Source organism: Chelon labrosus (genome assembly GCF_963514085.1).
Source record: "Chelon labrosus genome assembly, chromosome: 18".
NCBI classification, from domain to species: Eukaryota; Metazoa; Chordata; class Actinopteri; order Mugiliformes; family Mugilidae; genus Chelon; species Chelon labrosus.
In genome coordinates this window covers 20661046-20681720 of record NC_140351.1, presented here as the reverse complement: position 1 = coordinate 20681720, position 20675 = coordinate 20661046, and the positions used below count along the sequence as shown (strand labels likewise).

The 20675-nt window shown below is 43.2% G+C and overlaps 1 protein-coding gene across 1 annotated transcript in view; it reads left to right on the top strand.

Moving 5' to 3' along the window:
- kcnb2b (potassium voltage-gated channel subfamily B member 2b) overlaps positions 1 to 16557 on the top strand; it is a gene marked incomplete at its 3' end in the record, with an annotated part of 80286 nt that extends 63729 nt beyond the window's left edge. Inside the window, exon 2 of the mRNA XM_084566689.1 lies at positions 14581 to 16557. Coding sequence (XP_084422815.1) covers positions 14581 to 16557 — 1977 coding nt within the window. The remainder of the gene's footprint in view (positions 1 to 14580) is intronic.
- Positions 16558 to 20675: the final 4118 nt, after the last annotated feature.

The following is a 20675-nucleotide window of genomic DNA, read 5'->3' as shown; positions in this document are numbered from 1 at the left end:
AAGAGGTCGTAAGCAGCTACTCACTCTTTCCCCCACATGAGGGGTAATGGACAAATAATCTGATTCGCACCTACATTTTTTTCAGCCTACCCCCCCCCCCCCCCCCCCCCCCCAGACGCAGTTGGTGTTTGCGGAAATGTTGTGGGGGCTTATCTTCTTATACACACATATTTGATAATCCAATACCTGCTCCGATGCTGCTGGGCTGATTACCTGATCTGACTGGTCCATAAGCCGGATGCTCACAGTGACTCATATCACGTGTAAAATGTTTGACACTGATAAAAACGGCAATTGTTTTGACATGTTTGGGATGTCTTGGCCATGCTTGCAGCGACTGTTAAATTTGTCCTTTAGTGGCACCGGTTCAAAAATGTATTTGTCCAGTTCCTGCGTAAATGTCATTCCCATGAGCTAAATTGGATGCTAAAACATTAAACACATCCACTCGTACATTCATAGACCACTGGGAGCAACTGGGGGTTCAGTGTCTAGCTTGAGGACACTTTGGCATGTGGCTTGGCCTGGAGATTGAACCACGTGACAATCTGCTCTACCTACTTTTTAGCAATTCTGTTTTGATTGTATTAACTGGACTTTGATATGTAACTCAAATCACTGCTGTGTCTAAACATGGCTTTAAACTTGTGACTTTATTTTTATTTTTTTAATTCGTACTCACTGTCCTATCATCGTCTCCCTCACCGCAGAGGGGATGATTGCTGCAGTCATCCGTGTTTGCATGTGTGCAAATTGCTAGCGGGCTCTCATTTGGATTAATTAAAGGAAATCTCCCGTGAAGAGTGGGGGCGTCCCAATCTGGCCTTCTCAAGGACAGGCAACCTATCAATAATTCCCCAGGCTCCACCCCAACCCACACCGCCACCACCCACTCAGATGCACACACACACACACTTATACTGTGTGTACATATATATATATATATATATATATACATACCCACACATAGGCATACCTCTCTCTAACATCATGGAAACGGTCACCCCAGTGCCGTTCCCAAGCCTGGTGATCATCAAACTCATTTGCAGTTGAACAAAGGCCGTAAAACTCTGTCTGATATCACAGCTCCCTTATCAGCGCTCCCTGCTTGCCTCTGCCACGAAGCAGCACTGAGCTCAATTGCTCAGTCATTCATACCACCTTTTTTTTTTTTTTTTTCTATGTCACATTTCTATTGTGGTCTGTTGGCTGTTCTTTTGTTGCTGACAACCGCTGAGTATGATCCAGCATGAGTCATTACTAAAGTAAACATCACGGCACATTGCGAGGGAGAGAGCAGCATGTGTTGCTCTGCGTAAGGGGTTGCCCCGGCTAAGATAATTGCTGAAATCACTCTGCGGTGTGTGTCCCCACATGTGCACAGATGTAAGTGTGTGTTGCAGATGTTTGGTTGCAAAAAATCTAGCGCTTCAGTTTTTTTTTGTGCGATGGATGCCACTTTTCAGACATAAGGAGGGGGGATTCCACTCACTGGTTTCCATGGTTACGGAGACAAGCGTCAATGTGTTATTGACACCATGTTTGTTGAGCTTCTCTCTTTCCCCAGGACAAGACAGCAATGTCAATGTGTGCGGTAATTGGGATGAAGAGGACCAAACTGAAATTACAGTACAAATTAGAGCTGAAGGGAAGCACTGGAACAGGACAATGCAATTTCATCTTTTAGTTATTTTGGGGTTTTTTAATTAGTTTTTCTCAGCCTTGTTTTGTGCCTGTCGGTTTTAAACCGTCTGTTTTCTCACTGTTTATTTACTCACTTGGCTGCTCTTGTGCCTGTCTCGTCTCTCCTCCCGTGTCAGTCTCTCTCATGAATATATTCATGCCAACATCATCAGGGTGAATCTCATTTAAAAAAAAAAGTGTTGTTAGTTGTGGAACTTGTGGTAAACAGTTTGGTTCGTGCTCACCCCAGGTTCCCGGAGGAAAGACAGAAAAAGATGAGGCAATGTGAAAGAAAGGGAAGGGTGTGTGCATCTTTTGGGTCCTTGATTTTTGCGTTTTCCTTGTATATCATAGTTGCTTTACCAACTTTCGTATGTTAGTGTTCTTTTAAGCCGAACCAACACAGATGCCACAGACAAGATGTGTTTTAATCAGCACATTGATGTCTGTTTTCAGCAACAAAGAGCAAAAGGATACGACTTATGATGCTTCATTTTCAATCATACTGAGTGATCAACAGTTTGCAAAATTGCTGTTCCGACTTGAGGCGGCACTTGTATTTTCCCACGCTGGAACTAATTTTTGAACTATCCCAAGAACACCACGCGAATGCACAATTAGTGCAGTTAAGTTGGATAAGTGGTAAAGACAAGCCGGTGATGGTGGCTCGGGTCTGTCCTTGGAAGTGAAGCTGAATAACAATAAATCAGCCGAGAGTTTCTCACCACCTGCACATCACTTGAAAGGGAATTTTCAGTTGAGACTGACACAGTGTGCACATCTGAAGCCAGTAGTGTGCCTTTTGGATTGATGGTGTCAAGATAAAAGTTGGATGCAGATGGAATGTGAATTAAAAGCGAGTGCTTTCTTGTTGATTCTTTAGGATCAGCCGACTCCTCAATGACCATTAGTCCTCCTGCAGTCCCAGACTGTGAGAGACAGAGGAGACAGAGAGAGACAGATACTTTGCTTTTCATTCTTTGCATAAAAGATGGAGGAAATAGAGGAGGGATTATTATTATTATTGCAACTCTTCCTTTGAACATTGAAACTTCCCCCAAAAACGATCTCGCAACAAAGTGTGACCACCAAGTCACACAAGAAATTCACCAGCCGAGGAAGAAGTAGCTCCCTCTTGCGTGTAGAAATCCTCTTAGTCAGCTAAATTACATCCCAACAGCAATCCCTCTAGGATATTTGAGGTCATTTACGGTTCAGAGAGTGGCCACTGGAGTATTACTCCCAAGAGTCGGGGTTCTCTTCAGCTTGCCACATCCTAAAAGGTTCCCAATTGCAGCAACACGGCCGCGCTAAAGTTTCCTCTGAACTACAAGTGTTAGCGTTTGTGATGTTGGCTGACAGTCTTTCCTTTGAATTCCAATGCTCCAAATAACCTCACTATACCCTGAAATCTGTCTCCGTGGCTCAAAGGCCTTTGTGGATCGCTCAGAATGGTAAAAAGCTCTGTGTCATAGAAAAAAAAAACAATGTTTTCAGTCACAGAGCTGCTCGCTACTCAACATGCGTTAGGCTGTGCTGGGAGACATCTCCATGGTTACACAGTTTGACTCAGACAGCAAGGTGACGCGTAGTCATTGAGGATAACAGATAGAGGTACGAGAGGCGAGGGGATGGAGAGAGAAAGGGAGAGACGAGGGGGAATTCTCTTTTTCATGTGAGGGTGTAGTGCTGAGAACTATAGGAGCCTGCTGAGGGCAGAATATGTGACGGTTTGTGTTTTGCAAAGAGAGATCGTGAGAGCAGGAATTAGAAAGGGCTATTTTTCAAGCATTTGTGCTGTATGCATTGGTGTGTCTGTGTGGTGTTGCCTGTGCAGCTGCCCCGTGTGCATAATGTGTGTGGGAGGTGTGGAGAAGAGTGAGTTTTTTCCTGTGAGGTTTTCCCAGGCTTATCTGCGCAGGAAGAGCGCCCAGAAGAGGTGACAGGAGAGAATTCTTCATCTGAGTACATTTCTGAAAAGCAACGAACGCACTTAGGGCCTATGCGTCCTCACCGCTAGAAGAACCCCACCTTCCCATCCTCCCCCAGACTCCAACCTCAGATGGATGATGTTATCAGGAGACTCGGGGGTAGAGGGGAGGGGGGATATTGTAAGAAATCCTTCCCGTGTTGTTATCTGCATGCATACAGGCGGGCTCTGGAACAGCCGAGCTCCCAGCGAGGTATTGGAAGCACTCATGAATATTAACTGTTACACGGCCCGCGCTGCGTATTTGTTTCCCCTTCCTTCCTCCGGTCTGTGGCTCAAGGAAGTGTTGATTATGGAGCCTTGGCCGGTGTGATTAACACAGCGATCACCGCTCAGGCGCAGGGGCTAGCACACTTAGCAGTAATTACTTAGCCCAGCTGGCTGCTCTCTGTGGCTCTTTCTCCGTCACACATGAAGACACAAACCCCTGCAAGAAAGCCAGAACTATTCAGCTATGTAAGGAAGTGATCTATTTTAATTATGCTGTTTTCCTCTGATGTACCAATTTTGCCGCTTGGCTCTTCTTAAAAAAAAAAAATAGATTTTGCTCATGCAGATGCAGTGAAAAGAGCATATATGCAGTTTTTGTGCACTGGCACATCCTTAATGCACATGTGCATCACCTTGAGTGCAATTGTTGTGAAGTGTCCTGGCTGCATCACTGGTCGGCTTTCTCTTTTCTTCCGTCCAGGATGGGGTGGCAGAGGGGTTATCAGAGATACATAGATTAATAAGGGTGTCACGCCATGAGGGTTCGAAGGCTTGTTGTCCTCTGAACTGCACACAAATGCAGAAAGCATGCACACACCAGAAAGTGCAAGCAACGCACACACTGTTTTCAACGTCCAGTCAGCAGGGAAGCCATTGTTTCAATTGGTTTCTAATGTAAGTATACAGAGGATACTCTACACCATCTTCAGAGGGATTTGTTGTCAAGGAAAGACATTGCCAAAGCAGTTATGCAGCAACAAAGTAATGAAAGAAGACAACCGCACAGAAACAAGCAGACTTCCAGCTCCGTCTGTCTCATCGCTCACGGCGAGTTCTTACATATTTTACCACTAGTGAAATTAATTTTATTGGATTTTCCCCCCACTAGAAGTAGCATCTATTGCTTATTACTGCAGGTTTTAAACTGAATTTGCGTTATTTCCTAAATGAATCTTGCTCCCATGTAAAAGGCTCAGCAGTGCGTTCCCTCCCAGTCAGTACAGCCTGCTGTTTCACTGCCAGGTTCGCCTGCCTATTCTCTCTCTATCTGTTTTTCTTCCTGACATTTGTGTTGTGAAAGTCATGGGCCGTGATTGGCTGCAAAGTGGCTAAAAGGGCAATGGTGTTTGGACAGATTACAGAGGAAGGACAGAGCGAGCCTGGAGAAAAGTGCAGCAGAGATCGGTGCAATTTGAAGTTTGCCATGAGTGAAAGAGCTCAAAGTGTTGATCTCATGGAGGCCAATCAAGACCAAGTTTTTATTTTCACTAAATTCTTTGCAGCGCATTGTGCGTGACTTTCCTCTCTGTCCTTCCTGGGAGGCCTAGTCTCAGCGGGAACCTCTTTTACCGCCAACAATTAATTCACAAAACTGCTGAGTCGTCGACAGAAATAGCACACTGTGGGATATCTTTTTTTTTTTTTTTTTTTTTTTTTTTAAATACACTCATGAAGTCTTGTTCAGCTGCAATCATATCTCTCCAGAAGGTGTAGAAATCTGATAACATGCATCGAGGGCTATGTTACAGGATGCAGAGTACGACGGAGCAGGAATTGGGTATCTGTTTCAGCGGGCAGATGGCTCAAGGATCCGATCAGAGCTTTAAATAAATGAATCAATAAACTTGATTGAGAGCGGGAGTTGCCAAATTTCCCTCAAGGTTGAGCCCAGAAGTGGCCCTGCTGCCCCTTTAGCATTTAAATCGCCGCTGCTGCTGCTGCAAGTGTAATTGCATATTTGGATTGCATCAGCTCGTTCATAAATCTTTAAGTTTACCTGAGTGCTGTATCTAAGAATATAATGTTTATTAAATTGATCAAGTGGAATGGAACAGAAAAACCACATTAAATCAATAGTATAATTGCGTTTTGTCATAATTTTTTAGACCTATAACAAAAAGTAACATAACATAAGCCCATTGTTAGCAAACCAGCTGATTAGCCTATTAGCTGAAGTAGCATCAGCAATTCAATACTTCACAATAATACCAGTCTTTAGCTGCTCGTAATATTGGAAAATATCTCATATTTATTGGCCGGGACATCCACTGTGTGGGAACTAAAATGTTACTATAGCAGAGTTTATCATTAGAGTAAATACATGAGGCTGTTCTGCTCTGTGTTTAGTTTCTGGATGTTACACTCCTGCAACTGCAGCCAAGCTTGTTACCAGAGTGCGTTATATTTAAATATTTCGTCAGGGGGTTTCCAGGAGATCCTTCCCCTGTTGCTGTCTGCTTACATCCAGGCAGTCTCTGGAACAGCCGAGCTCCCTGCAAGGCGTTTGCAGCACTCAGCACATCTTTAATATTACTGTTGCGTGGCCCACGCTGCGTGTTTGTTTCTCCTTGCTTCTGTGGCTCAAGGAAGTGTCGATTATGGAGCCTTGGCCGGTGAGATTAACACAGCGATCACCGCTCAGGTGCAGGGGCTAGCACACTTAGCAGTAATTACTTAGCCCAGCTGGCTGCTCTCTGTGGCTCTTTCTTCATCACACATGAAGACACAAACCCCTGCAGGGGATTCACAACTACTCAGCAGAAAGTTATCTGTTGCAGGTTCTTCTTGAAAAATGTATCTTATGAACATGCAGAAAAAGGAGCGTGTGTGTGTGTGTGTGTAGTGGAAAGGCCCTCATGCTCAAACACCTGTGCATCCGTGCGTGTCTGTGTGGGAACGCTGCGGAAGGTACGGCTGAATCCCTCGTCAGCCTTCTGTTCTCTTGGGGGATTGGGTGTCAGAGGTTCATAGGTTAATAATGGTGTCACGCCATAAGGATCCAGGGCTTGTTTTCCACTGAAATGCACACACGTGCAAAAAAAAAAAAAAACATGCACACAGCATGAAGTGCATACAACACATGTACATACACTTTTTTCCATCTCCAAACAGCAGAGAAAGGGCATTGTTTCAGTTGCTGTCTAATGTAAACATATGCAATACATTCATCTTAATGATAAGAGAAGACAATTGCATAGGAACAAGCAGACTTCCAGCTCCGTCTGTCTCATCGCTCACGGCAAGTTCTTACATATTTTACCACTAGTGAAATTCATTTTCTTGGATTTTTCACCACTAGAGGTTCCTCCAGTTGTTTATTACTGCAGGTTTTAAACTGAATTGGTGTTATTTTCAGAATGAGTTCAGCTCCCATACCTTTGTAATTTTGAGTGTGTAAAAGGCTCAGGAGTGCTTTGCCTCCCAGTCAGTACAGCCTGCTGTTTCACTGCCAGGTTCGCCTGCCTATTCTCTCTCTATCTGTTTTTCTTCCTGACATTTATGTTGTGAAAGTCATGGGCCATGATTGGCTGCAAAGTGGCCAAAAGGGCAATGGCGTCGGACAGATTACAGGGGAAGGACAGAGCGAGCCCGGAGAAAAGTGCAGCAGAGATTGGTGCGATTTGAAGTTTGCCACGAGTGAAAGAGCTCAAAGCGTTGATCTCACGGAGGCTAATCAAGACGCCGACCAAAAATTCAGTTTGTTCTTTGCATTGAAATTCTTTGTGGCAAATTATGCATGACTTTCCTCTCTGCCCTTCCTGGGATGCCTGGACTCAGAGGGAACCACTTTTACAGCCAACGATTAATTCACAAAACTGCTGAGTAGTCGACAGAAATAGCACCGCCACACACCACAGATAATTTTTTTTTTCTTTTTAATACACACATGAAGCATTGTTCAGCTACAATCATATCTCTCCTGAAGACCGTGCGTGGAAATCTGATAACATGCATCGAGGGCTATGTTACAGGATGCAGAGTACGACGGAGCAGGAATTGGGTATCTATTTCAGCCGGCGGATGGCTCAAGGATCCTATCAGAGCTTTAAATAAATGAATCAATAAACTTGATTGAGAAGGAGATTTGGTGAAGGTTGAAACTTGAAACAATCCAGCGATGTCTGAGGTGACGTTTAGCATTCGAAGCGCCGATGTTGCAAATGTGATTACGTATTTGTCTTGCAGGGGTTGCTCATAAATGTTTAAGTTTACCTGAGTGCTGTTGTGCTGCATTGTGACCTAAAAATAGGTCAGCATAGCTGGCTGTCACTAATCAGCCTGTCTATTTACTCATTCGTTGTAAAATATATTCAGACTTATAACTACCTTATTATCTCACTGGATACAGTTGTAACTTAGCAATACTTAACAGTCCTTGTAGTAGATTATTATTAGCAAGTTACTTTGAAATCTCCATTTTATGGCCGAGGACATCCACTTTAATGGAAACAAATTAAATATAGTTTAATATGGTTTTATCGTTATGCAGTACATTCAAACTCAGTCACTGCTCTGAATTTGGCAGCCAAGCTTGTTAGCAGCAACTTTTATATTTAAATATTTAGTCCTAATCCTTTTAGCAAAAGTTTGCAAAAGTCATCTTTTGTGCACTAACTATAAAGTAGATGTTTGACGTCTTCTTCATACCACCACACTGCAGCATCGCAAAAGAAGCCAGACTTATCTCTGTGCTGTCTGCCAGCTCTTGGGCCTCACAGGGATTCATACACTGGCGCACTTCCTCCTCCCAGTGTTATTACAATGATTTAGAAACAGACTTAATGGGATTTGGGTAATGTGTCATTTGAACAAACACCAAAGGAGGAATTGTCAGTGCATTGTGTCGGCTAATATGTCATTTTCTATGTGTGTTATTTCAGTCTGCTAATCATGGGCACGTCACTCAGCCCAGACTCCTTCAGGCTGTAAGGGAACACCGCACGCTGACACACTATACATAACATGTACACGTATAGGCGTGTTTTCCGCGACTGCCGGCCCGACGGACCAACGCGCTCCATAAATATTTCACACTAGCCCACTTCCCTCCGTGGCTCCTCAAAAAATAAACGAAAGAAAGTAACACACAAACAAATGTGACTCCGATATAAATAAGGCCTTGAAGAGAAGTGAAAGCCCTTTTGAGGGGGAGGCTGACAAGCATGAGAACACTGTGTTTTACAAGAATGAGAAGAAACAGGGGGCACAATGAAGTGTAGTGAAGAGATAAAGAAAACATTGCAGCTATGCAGGGAATAGACTCTGTCAGCAATGACAAAGCCTCATTAAAATGTTCATTTTATTATTTATTTATATTTTCAGTGCCTAAAATGAACTCTGCTGCAACGAAAGACGTCCGTGGCCTGCAAGTAGATGAGAACTGGCCATTGATTAGGGTTCCTCTGTCAGCCTGTCAACCCACTCATCCATTTCTTGCACTACTGTGTGAACCCTTTACCCTCATCATGTACAGCGACGCTGGCTGAAATCCTCGGCTTTTATGCTGTCGCACACCTCCAGCAACGGAAGCATGAAAGGGACAGAGAGTTGAAGCTTTACGAAACAATCAGGTAAAATAATTGGCATGCAGAGTTGCTCTCCTCTCACTGACTGACGGCACCTCACAGACACTGACCCTGGAACTGTGCCTTTAATCACATCGTGACAATACTCCTGACAAAGACTGCCGAGCGCAGAGGAGGCAAGTAATACAGTCTGGCTGACGGAGGACAAATTAAATTGTAAGTGACAAAGTATGGCAATGCTGCATTATCCCAAGACAGATGGGTTATATCCACTGCAATTATTGACTGTGTTGAGGAGCTGGTAGATGAGCAGCTCGATTTTTTTTCTTGAAATAATATGTTCTCAGTGTTATGCACAAAACACTCCCCCTGGAGTCTCCTAAGATGGCTCGCCAGATGGACACCAGAGAGATTTCTCTTTATCCGATTTTGTTGCCGAGCTGGAGGGATTTGTGTTGTGCAGATACTGCAAGGATTTCAAAGAATTCATATTGGATCAGTTTTGTAAATAGTCTTTATATATATATATATATATATATAGCACTTTACAGTCACAGCGACACATCTATCCATTCGCTCACACAAGAACACACACATTCACACACCAGTGCCAAACACTGGGAGCAACTGGGGGTTCAGTGTCTTCGGCATGTGGCAGCTTCCAGGGGTCAAACCGCTAAAGCTCCAGTTCCTAGACAACCTGCTCTACCTACTGAGCCACAGCTTCCTTCTTTTTTTTTTTTTTTTTTTGAGCAGTGCTTTATGAACTCAATTACCTTGTCTGTAGACTAATGGCTTTAGAATTGAAGCCCGAATTGTATAGCCATGGCATTCTTCCAAACCTCTCTGAACCTTGGAGGATCACAGGAAAAAAAACAACAACCAGTGACCATCAAATATCACAATCCCTTTTTGTTTCTCTCTCTCTCTCTCTCTCTCTCTCTCTCTCTCTCTCTCTGAAGCCTTTGGAAACTGGCCATAGTAAAGGCATTCAGTGGTGTGGGAAGGGTGGATGGGTTCACCCCTCCTTTGTTATGGATTAATGTTTGGCCTCTCTCAAGTCATACTCTAACTATCCATGCCTTATAAATCTTGCCTGCAGGATCCGAGCCAGGTTCCTTAATAACGTCATATTTGCTCAGTGCCGCCATTAATTGTTGCTAATGGCTCCCTAACATAATTTGTGCACATGTAGGAGCCGTACCTTACCATTTGTGTCCACCTAAACCAATTTCAGCAACTGTGGTCATTGATCTGAATAGTGAGGTAGGATTTGAAATTAGAATGTTATGTTGAATAAAGCAGTGTTATAAAGCGCAACTTAATACCAGTGCATGCCTTGATGGGGTCATCACACTGGAAGAAATACAGAGATCCCAGAAGATGAAATACCACACAAGTCCTGGAATCAATCCACATTACCATAGCCATAATCACCTGGATTGATTTCACTGCTGAAAATTATCATACCTGAGGAATGGCCTAATTTGTCCAGCGCAGTGTGGGCGAAGGGAGGGTCAGTGTGGGTTGCCGAGGTGGATCATGGTCCATAAGAGCTCCGGGCAGAGATATCAATAGGGGCTCACTGGGCTTGGCTCGGTGTCCATAATGTGATGTATACACAATCAATACGCTCCCTCTAGCTGGCAGATTGGCCGCAAGTGTGGTGCAGGTTGTTTTTCTTCCCCACAACATCGTTCCTCCATCAGAGTAAGCAAACGAATGCAGGCCGACAAGATGATGCAAGGCGTGGTATAAAACTGCGCGACCACAGCGCTGTCACTCCTGACAGGACATTTAGAGAGGACTTAGAGCCCCTATTGACTGCTTCTTGTGGGAACTAAAAGAGGACGGGGAAAGGTGATTTTCACAACTTCAAGAGTTGTGGTTGAGATGACAGGCGGCTGAAGATGGATCTTAAGAGAGGCTCAGAAGAGAGAGACTCAGGATGGCTATTAAAGCCATGACTCTTTTCTCCTCTGGATCAACTTCCTGCTGAGTTTGTGCATCTAATATTACCTTAAAGGAGGTGTGGATTTATATCATAAGGGTGGGTGTCACTGGTTAAAGCACACCCACTTCTTTCATTTTTGCTGCCTAAAACATGTTTTTAGGCTGTGCCCCTACATGAACTGAGCTGCGTGTTTCATAATGTGCTCAGGATTGAAAAGTATTAAGGAAAGTCATCAGAGTATTGCATAAATATAAGTCATGTGACATTCAAATATTCTCTATCTTCATCCATCTGTCCATATTTCTAAGTTTTCTGTGCTGCTATAAAAAAAGTTGGTGTGGAGACTGCACGGCACCCAGGACAGCAACGGGCAACTGGAGCATGTTACGCCTCACCAACACATCTGAAGACTTTGCCCTGAAGTCTAAGCCTTCAGAGGAGAGAGAGGGAAAGGAAGTTACATACAGTTTATTTGAGGCAATTCAAATGGTCCTGGTCGGATCAACCTGCCCAGTCTTCATGGCCTGCAGTTATCCACTCCTACCTAAATGCATCATTCTTCAACCTGAATATGATACCTCGTATATTAAATCATTATAGCAGCTAACCCTCTGTAATAGAACTTCTATTGTCACTAACAGTTTCATGCCCATATGCTCTTTATATGTTGTACTTGTATCACAATTACATTCTATATGTACCTTTTAGTCAGATGTATGTTCATCTCATTCCTCCTGCTGCTCTCTTCTCTCTGTTTTTCTAACTCCATCCAGTCAGCCTTAGGCAGATCCATATGAACAGGGTTGTGCTCAAGGTTTCTTCCTGTTAAAATGGAGTTTTTCCTTGCTACCCTCCAACTTAGTGCTTACTGTGGGGCTCTCAGGACATGTTTCAGACCGGGTTTTGTAAAGCACCTTGAGAAAATTTGTATTGTTACTGACGCTATATAAATGAAATTGAATTGAATTCTTAAATGCGAGAAAGCATCTAATTTAGTTGTCTATCTTCAAATTTCATTTTGATGGAAAGGACTCATTTAAAACTGTGTTCCATAAAGACAAAGGCCACAATCTTTTCACAGTAAAATGCTGCACTCTAGTCCAGGTATGTCTGCATTCAACCAGGTCAGCAGACAACAATTATTTCCGTAAAATGATCAGGCCTCTGGTGACATTTTAATCTCCGCCGTTTTTACATTTTGAACCCCTAGCCAGAGCAGATTAGAAAGTGTCCAGTTCAGTGAAATATCTTGTTTCGTTTCCTGTCTCCATTTGCATTCGCCCTCTCAGTTACTTCCAGGTCACCTGGCCTTACTGAGCTCGTTCCTTTTTAATGTGACGGTCACAGCATTTGCTGTGATGCTATACTTAATGCCGCCACACATGCATATCAGGGGGGAAAGAGGAGTGAGTCCCAAGTAATTGATCCTCTTAACTACTCCCACTCAATTACTCTAGGTTAATGCAAGCCACCTCCGGGCCGCTCATCCCTGCGCTCAAATGCCGCTGGTGGCGTCCGCGAGCAGGGGCTGCAGATCTGGTGTGTGAAAGTGAAACCGCAGGGGTGTGGGTCAGTGACAGCATACATCACTGTGCGTGTGTTTGCGTGCATGCCCACACGTAAATTCATTCAGCTGTTCATAGTGTAGTTTTAAAGTGTGAAACAGTACAAGATCAACTGTCTCTCTTCTAAATAAAGAATAGTTGACCTCTGAAGAATGAGTTACCCTTTGCTTGTATTTCAATAAAGCACAGGTATACTATGTACACCATCTAAAGATTCTGCTTTGTAAGCTATGCGGTTTACCACCAGTAAGCTTACAAATTAAGTGAAACCATCATCTTATGCTCTCGTCTATTCTTATACCTTGCAAAGGTCCTCTGATTGAGTAGCTTGGCAGCAGGGGTTTAGGCTCAAATGAGCTTGCCAAGAGGTTCAGGGGTATGGAAGCAATCTGCGTCCTCACTATGACTCTACAGTCTTTCAGCGCAGTGCCAGGCCTGCCCAGGTTGCCGCACTTAGCTGCTAATAGGTTCAACCTAATCAGCACCAGCATTCATTTAGTTATAACACTTCCTCTGCTGAGCCATGCCACTTCGCTTTTTGCTCTCTGGCTGATTTTATCTCTGCATTTCTTACTTAACAGAAAGCATATTCCAAAATGTGTGCACATGTATTTGTGTACTTCAGGAAATGTCACCATGTTGAGCCACTGTGTCTGTGCTGGCTGCCAGCTAATGGATAGACTAAAATCCTTGAGCTTTAGCGCTACATATTGGCTACTATGTGATATTTGCTAAATTAATGAAGTCTCAAAGGAGATATAGTGAGTGTCTCCAGACTGCGGAGTGCAAATTTATGAAAGATCATCAGTCTGTTCTGCAACTTAATGTGGTTTCTCATTAGTATTCAGGATGCCTTGTTTTCCTATCTGGAGTGAGACTCTTCAATCTTTGTTCATTAGATTTTAATAGGTTTTATATTGCTCAGGTCATAGAGGACTTAGCATTAAAGAATGCAAATTTTTCCATGCGCTGGATTTCAGTTTAGGTTATGATGCAGTGCAGCTCTGAGTGCAGGACTTGAGACGTTTCACCTGTGTGGCTAGAGACACTGAGCTGAGCAGAGCTGTCGTAAAAACAAGTGAGGGGTTTATCTATGGAGCAAGGCAGAGGCATAGATGAATATGCACTTGGTGAAATTCATGAAAGATGAAATATGCACATTCAGCTCATCGTGCAACATAGTGAGTTGCTCACACACTCACTTATAAACCAAAAGAGCTCGGTCACAGCATCAGATGCAGTTGAAAAGCAGCTTCATGCCGTGCTGGGATTACGCAGGATGTTCTTACCGATCCATTTGCCGAAAGGAGGGCACTGGAAAAATATGTTCCTTGTAAATTTCCAAACTTTTCTTGGAAAGCAATAAATATTTTTTCTGGCAGGGATGAGAAATTTTAGACTGCTGCCAACAGGTGGAGCCAGAATTCTTTTATCCTTTTTATCTAGTTTGGATGAGAGCTCTCTCTCTCTCTCTCTCTCTCTCTCACACACACACACACACACACACACACCCATTTATTTCAAAACTAGATTTCTGACCTAGTTATTTTAAATGTACTTCTTATTCAGCAATCCCTCTTGCAATGCAGCATTCATCCAAAGTTTAATCACTGTTCCTCACATTACTTTTCTACCCCGCAATGATCCTAATGTGCAAACCATGTCTTACGTTCTTCATATGCAAAGTGGAGTACTTATTTATATCGTCATTATATATCATTAGCATTAGCACCAATGTCCTTATTCTGAATATGTATCCTCTTTTCTTTCAGTAATGACTCAAATGACAGAAAACATTTCTAACCTGAACTTAACATGGAACTATTTTGGTGTTAAACTAACATTTTATTCTTTTCTGTGCTCTCTTTTCAGATCCTTGCCATCATATCAATATTGTTTATTGTCCTATCCACCATCGCCCTGTCTCTCAACACTTTGCCGGAGCTCCAGGTCACAGACGATTTCGGCCAGGCCAACGACAACCCCCAACTGGCCCATGTGGAGGCCGTGTGTATTGCCTGGTTCACCATGGAGTACCTGCTGCGCTTCCTCTCCTCTCCTAACAAGTGGAAGTTCTTCAAAGGCCCACTGAATGTCATTGACTTGCTGGCCATCCTGCCCTACTATGTCACCATCTTCCTGACAGAGTCCAACAGGAGCGTGCTACAGTTCCAAAATGTGCGCCGTGTGGTGCAAATATTCAGGATCATGAGAATATTGCGAATCCTTAAGTTGGCCCGGCACTCCACGGGGCTCCAGTCTCTAGGATTTACTTTGAGAAGGAGCTACAATGAACTGGGTCTGCTTATTTTATTTCTTGCCATGGGCATCATGATATTTTCCAGCTTGGTCTTCTTTGCTGAGAAAGATGAAGATGCCACCAAATTCACCAGTATTCCTGCCTCATTCTGGTGGGCCACTATTACAATGACTACGGTGGGCTATGGTGACATTTACCCACAGACTTTACTTGGAAAGATTGTGGGTGGACTCTGCTGTATTGCAGGAGTGCTGGTCATTGCCCTACCGATCCCAATTATTGTCAACAACTTCTCTGAGTTCTATAAGGAGCAGAAGAGGCAGGAGAAAGCCATCAAAAGGAGGGAGGCCCTGGAGAGAGCCAAGAGGAATGGCAGCATTGTGTCAATGAACCTAAAAGATGCCTTTGCTCGCAGTATGGAACTGATGGACGTGGTGGTTGAGAAAGGAGAGGACAAAACCTCCCTTGACAACCACCTGTCACCTAACCGTTGGGGTGGCTCACCCAGGCTCACCACCTCAGAAACCAATCTGAAATCGCCAGATAAAAGAAACCCAGAATCTCTGCCGCAAACCTCCCCCCATCGTATAACCATCACCACCACTGGAAGTCCACAGAGGACAAACAGGACCCCACAGCACCTTAACGTTCAGAAACTGGAAGAGATGTACAACCAGATGTCCAAGTCACAGTCCTTCACCAATCTCAATACAACAAGCTCCATGAGCACTCTGAGCACAACTATGACGGCCCCTGCCTCACCGAAGAAATCTTACAGCCCTGACTTTACATTAAAAGAGGAGGTGGAGCTGGAGATGAAAGAAGTCCAGCCGTCCTCAGCGGATAACTTTGCCAGCTGCTCAGCAGACTGCAGAATACAGGGGTCCAACTCAGGTGAAGAGACGCCCAGGCACCGCAGAGCCCCACCGCCTCTGGATCTCAGCCAGCTGAGGGACCGTGATGACCAGAGTTCCCATGGCCTCACAATCAGAGACGGCCTCTATGAATCCTTCCACCCAGGTGATGGATCAGAGCTCCACATAGAGGAAGGGGAGAGCTTTAACAGCGCTGTAGAGAACATCCAGAGCTCTCCAGTAGGAAATAACCCTCTAAAAATAAAAGGGTTGAAGGTCAACTTCACCAAAACTTCTGCTGAAGGCCCTCTGACACCGCCCAGCACTACCTCTCCTGGAGACATCAGCTCCAGCATCTTGGAGGATGAGTCCCCAGAGGGAGAGACATCACCCCTCATCCCCAGTTCAGAGGAGCTGAACCCAGTCACAGCAGAAAACAACTGCCCCCTTTCCCCGAAGAGGCTAGTGGTAGACACCCCACCTGGAGATGAAGATCAATCCACAGAGAACCACGAGGAGAAGCATCTGATGGAGGTTGCGGGCGCAGCGGTCGCGCCCTTGTCACCCAAGACAGCAGCACAAAATTGCACCCAAGGTGTGGTCGGGGCAGGCGAGGAGGTTAAGGCTGACAGCAACCAAAGCGGACACAAAGTAGAGAACCACATGTTTACATCCGATATCCACCTGATACCCGGAGACGGCAGCCTCTCTCCGACCTGTGAAACCAGCATGTGAATGGGAAAGCTTTGAGGGACAACAGACCTACTACAGCCTCAGTTTGGTGCGTGGGAGAGCAGGGAAGGAAAGTCAAGGGTGCTGTTGTAGTGGAAGATATTTTTGCATGGCATGACAAGTCTCTTTTACTTGTGTTGTTGTGTATTGCTGAAGTAGAAACTGCAGTGCTCCGTGCAGATATGAGGATGACTTTGGGAAAAACAGTGGGCTCGGAGAGGGGGGCTCGTGAAACACAGGGGTCCTTCCAGGCCCTCCCAATGTACATAACGACAGTCTCCTTTTTCTAGCAAAAGAAGGAAATGCACAGAGGGACTTATCTGTAAAAAGCATGCATTTAAAAAAGACAGATATTTTACGGTGCTTAGTTTGCTGAAAGCGCTCCACTGTAAATACTAGGACATCTAAGGCAATGACAATGCACAGGAATGCAAAGGAAGACTGTCACTGATTTGCAATGTGAAAAGGGATGGGTGTCTGACTCCAGAGCCCTCAGACCGGGTGTTGCATCGTAGCGACCTATTTAAAAAAAACAAAAACATATCATTACCGTTTGTGGAGATGCAAAGTGTTCCCATGACGACCCTGTAATGTTTTCTTTTTTTCCTTGTGAAAAATGGTGTATGAAACTGTAACGTTGACATTATTATTGCTTTCGGTTTCCATAACAACTGTTGAACTTTCACTCTGAGCATCCGATATTCAGTCTTCGAATTAACTAACGTGGGCAAGAAGGGACGAAAACACCTTTTTCCTCTAAAGCGCCTGTAGTTGCCAAATATATATGTAGAAACAAGAACTATCAGATACTAAAGTTACTGAGAATATTTATCACGCAACGTTGCAGGAGTTAGGAGCCTTTCGATTCAATCCGGATCATGGGAAAGAATCTTATTTACTCTCCAACATCAGATATTTAAAATTAGTTTTAAGGTTAAACTATGAAATAAGTAGGTCTAGATTGGTAGTAGAGAATTCTACAGTAGGTAAGTGAGATTCCATAAAACAGAGTTAAGGCTATTTATAGATTTAGCACAGTAGATCTGGTCATTAATACAGATATATGCTATTTTTTTTTTTTTTTTGATAATCCAAAACCACAAAAAAGAAAAGAATATTCCTTCAGTTATCAACGGACCAAATCAAGCACACTGACAAGCTTTCATCTATCTCAGCTGCATCATAACATATATGGTAATAACATGTATTACGACAGTAGTTTTTTATTTTCCTTTACGGTTGGTTTACCTGCATTGTGTTCACTGTCCTGTCCTCAGCGCCCTGATGTCATTGTTGTTCCATACTACTGCAACTTTATCCAATCCTGCTGAGAAGTGGTTTGTTTTTATTTGTTTGTTTTGTATATCTGTGGTGTCTTGGACTGTAATTTATTGTGTTTTATCGTGAACAAAACTATCTTCAGTCAAACTTAAAACCCAAAGGAGTTTCTTTCTTTGTCTTCTCTCTCGCTTTTCGTTTTACACTGACTGAAAATTATCCGTGTGTATGTTCCCTTTGATTCCAATGTACTGCTGGACTATACGCGTATCGTTTCAGCATGACCCTGCGTGCGAGGCGTTTGTGGAAGCCGCACAAACCAGAATGGCAATGAGAGGAAGAACGTGGGGTGAATTATTTGTGTGTTGTCTTTCTTTTATCTTGTTATTATAATTATAATTATTATCATGTTTTTTTGTTTGTTTGTTTGTTTCACAGAGAGGTGTGGAATGTGCAATACCGCATACTGCAATCTATGCAGGCCAAGAATTGTGGCACTTTATTTTATGTCTATGGGAATTTGTAAGTGTACAGGCAGAAATTACTTGTATTTTTCAAATGTTATATCTTTAATATGAGGCGGAACAGTGTTACAACTACCAGAGTCTCGCAAACAATGCAAATGAGAATTTGACTTTTACTTTTTCTTATTCAAAGCCTGGCAAAAAATGCACCTTAATGCCAGGCATTTATGGACCCCAAATTGACCACCAAGGCCTTTTATATCGCTGTTAGATTTACTTAAAAAAAAAAAAATCTAACTAATGTCTGTGGAAGATATTAACACGATTTGATTTCACTGGCCACAAACCAAGGGTTTTATGTTTTTTGTGAATTAAGAATGATTCTATTTTTTCTAAACCAAAATGGAGCACGACCACAATTTCCTGCCATATATGGTGGTTGAAATGATGCGTGCCTTTTCATAACACCGCCGTTTATGAGAAGGTAGCAAGTCATTTTGCTTTGTTCATATAGCACTGTACAGAAAATTCTAATTTTATAGGAAAAATCAGGTCTTTATGTAATAGATACAAGTAATGCTATTGAGTTCTCAGGTTTTCTATAACTCTCTGATGTTCTGATTGGATAGATTATCTGTTTTTTCTTTAACAGCTAACGTCAACTAGCTACTTCTGTACTTTTTTGAGAGGTTGATGTTGTCAAATCCACATCGATGTCTTGGCTCCCCGGAGTAAGGAGCCGCATTAGTTCTCCGTCCTCCTGGGTAATCTGTGTACAACATCCAGTACCCCCCCCCCCCCCCCCCCCCCCCCATCAGTCTTCAGTGAGGCAGGAAGGTGGTGCAAAAAAAGGGACAAGAAGAGTCAGGAAGAGATCCCTGCTGCCCCTGAGCTGATCCATCTGATTATTTCCCATGCTGACACCAGTGAGTGCTCCAAACCCTGCAGCTTCAGAGGCTCTAACCCCATGGCATGCCCTGAGGGGGAGCGATCAATGGGTCAAAAATAAATAAGGCATGGATAAGAAAAGATCTAGCCTTCCAAATGGTTACAGTGCATCACTTGTGGTCCATTTTTTCTTTTTGTCTGTGTACATACTGTATGCCCAAAGTAGCATATTCTGACTCAGTATTCAGAGATTCATGTGAGACCTCATATTTGTGAAATGACTGATCCCCCCATTGGTACTCTCCGAAGTAAAATGCGGGGTCAGTGGCAGTTGTTGTTGTTGTTGTTGTTATTTGGGATTTTCATTTGTCTTTTATTTTTTTTCTTTATAAAGGGAGGTTGCTTGTTTTTTCTTCTCTATTTTCAGTTTTTCCTTCATCCCTTGTTTGTAGTAATCATGTCTCCGTGTTAGCCTTGAGTAATCCTTCATTTTGACAGGTAGGGTAGAGAAACAAGGGATTTGGATTGATTAGCTACTGTATATCCCCCTCGGGATGAAGTTTGTGTGGATACTGAAATTAATTCTGCGAGCTGACAGCAAAAAGGGCCGTGCTCTGTCTTACTGTCTCACAATGGCGTATTCATCTGTGATACTGTACAGAGTGGAAATGTTGTGTCTTTATTTTCTCTGAGAGAATGGGTAATGTCTGTGTCAATCATGCGTGCTTACCAAACCTTGCTCCTTAAAATACATACAGGCAACATTATTTGTTGTTATGTCTCTGTATATTCTGCCTCTTACTTTTTTTTTTTGACTGTATCCAGTTCCGCTTTGAGAGAACATAATCATTAGACACATTCTGAGCTACAGACTGTTTCTGTACAAAGCAACATCTTTGTATGCATGTAGTAGTCTGAATAATTATGTGACCACAGATCACTTTGTTATGGTACACGTATGTCGACATTTCTGTAGAGCATTGTTCCCCATTACGTCTATTAGCATATGCAGAATAACAAATAAATGTGTATATAACTCGCGTGTTTGTGTGTCTGATGTTTGTAGGCCTCGTCTGCATTTTGTGGATGCATTTTCTTTTCTTTTTTTACATATCAAAGCACATCATTACATAATATGATAGAAGGGCGTGAGTTTAAAAATCCTGCCTACTTGCACAAGTTAAAACCGAGATTGCCTTTGCTGCAAGAAGTTGTTTTTCATATCCAAAAGTGTGAACAGCCCAGCAATCTGGCGTTACCAACTGATAAATGATTCACCACTGCAGGGAAATGTGTTCCATTTCACTCAGTGCAATTAATTGGAAGTCCATGTTTCTGCTGCATAGTACTGACAAAGCATAAACAAGCCTCAAATAGCATGTCTGAGAGAAAGCATACACTTATACTGGGTACTTCAGCATACTGGGATACTGGGTCATTACAAGTTACTAAATACATACTACAGTGAGGTATTAGAAATAAACTGTATAT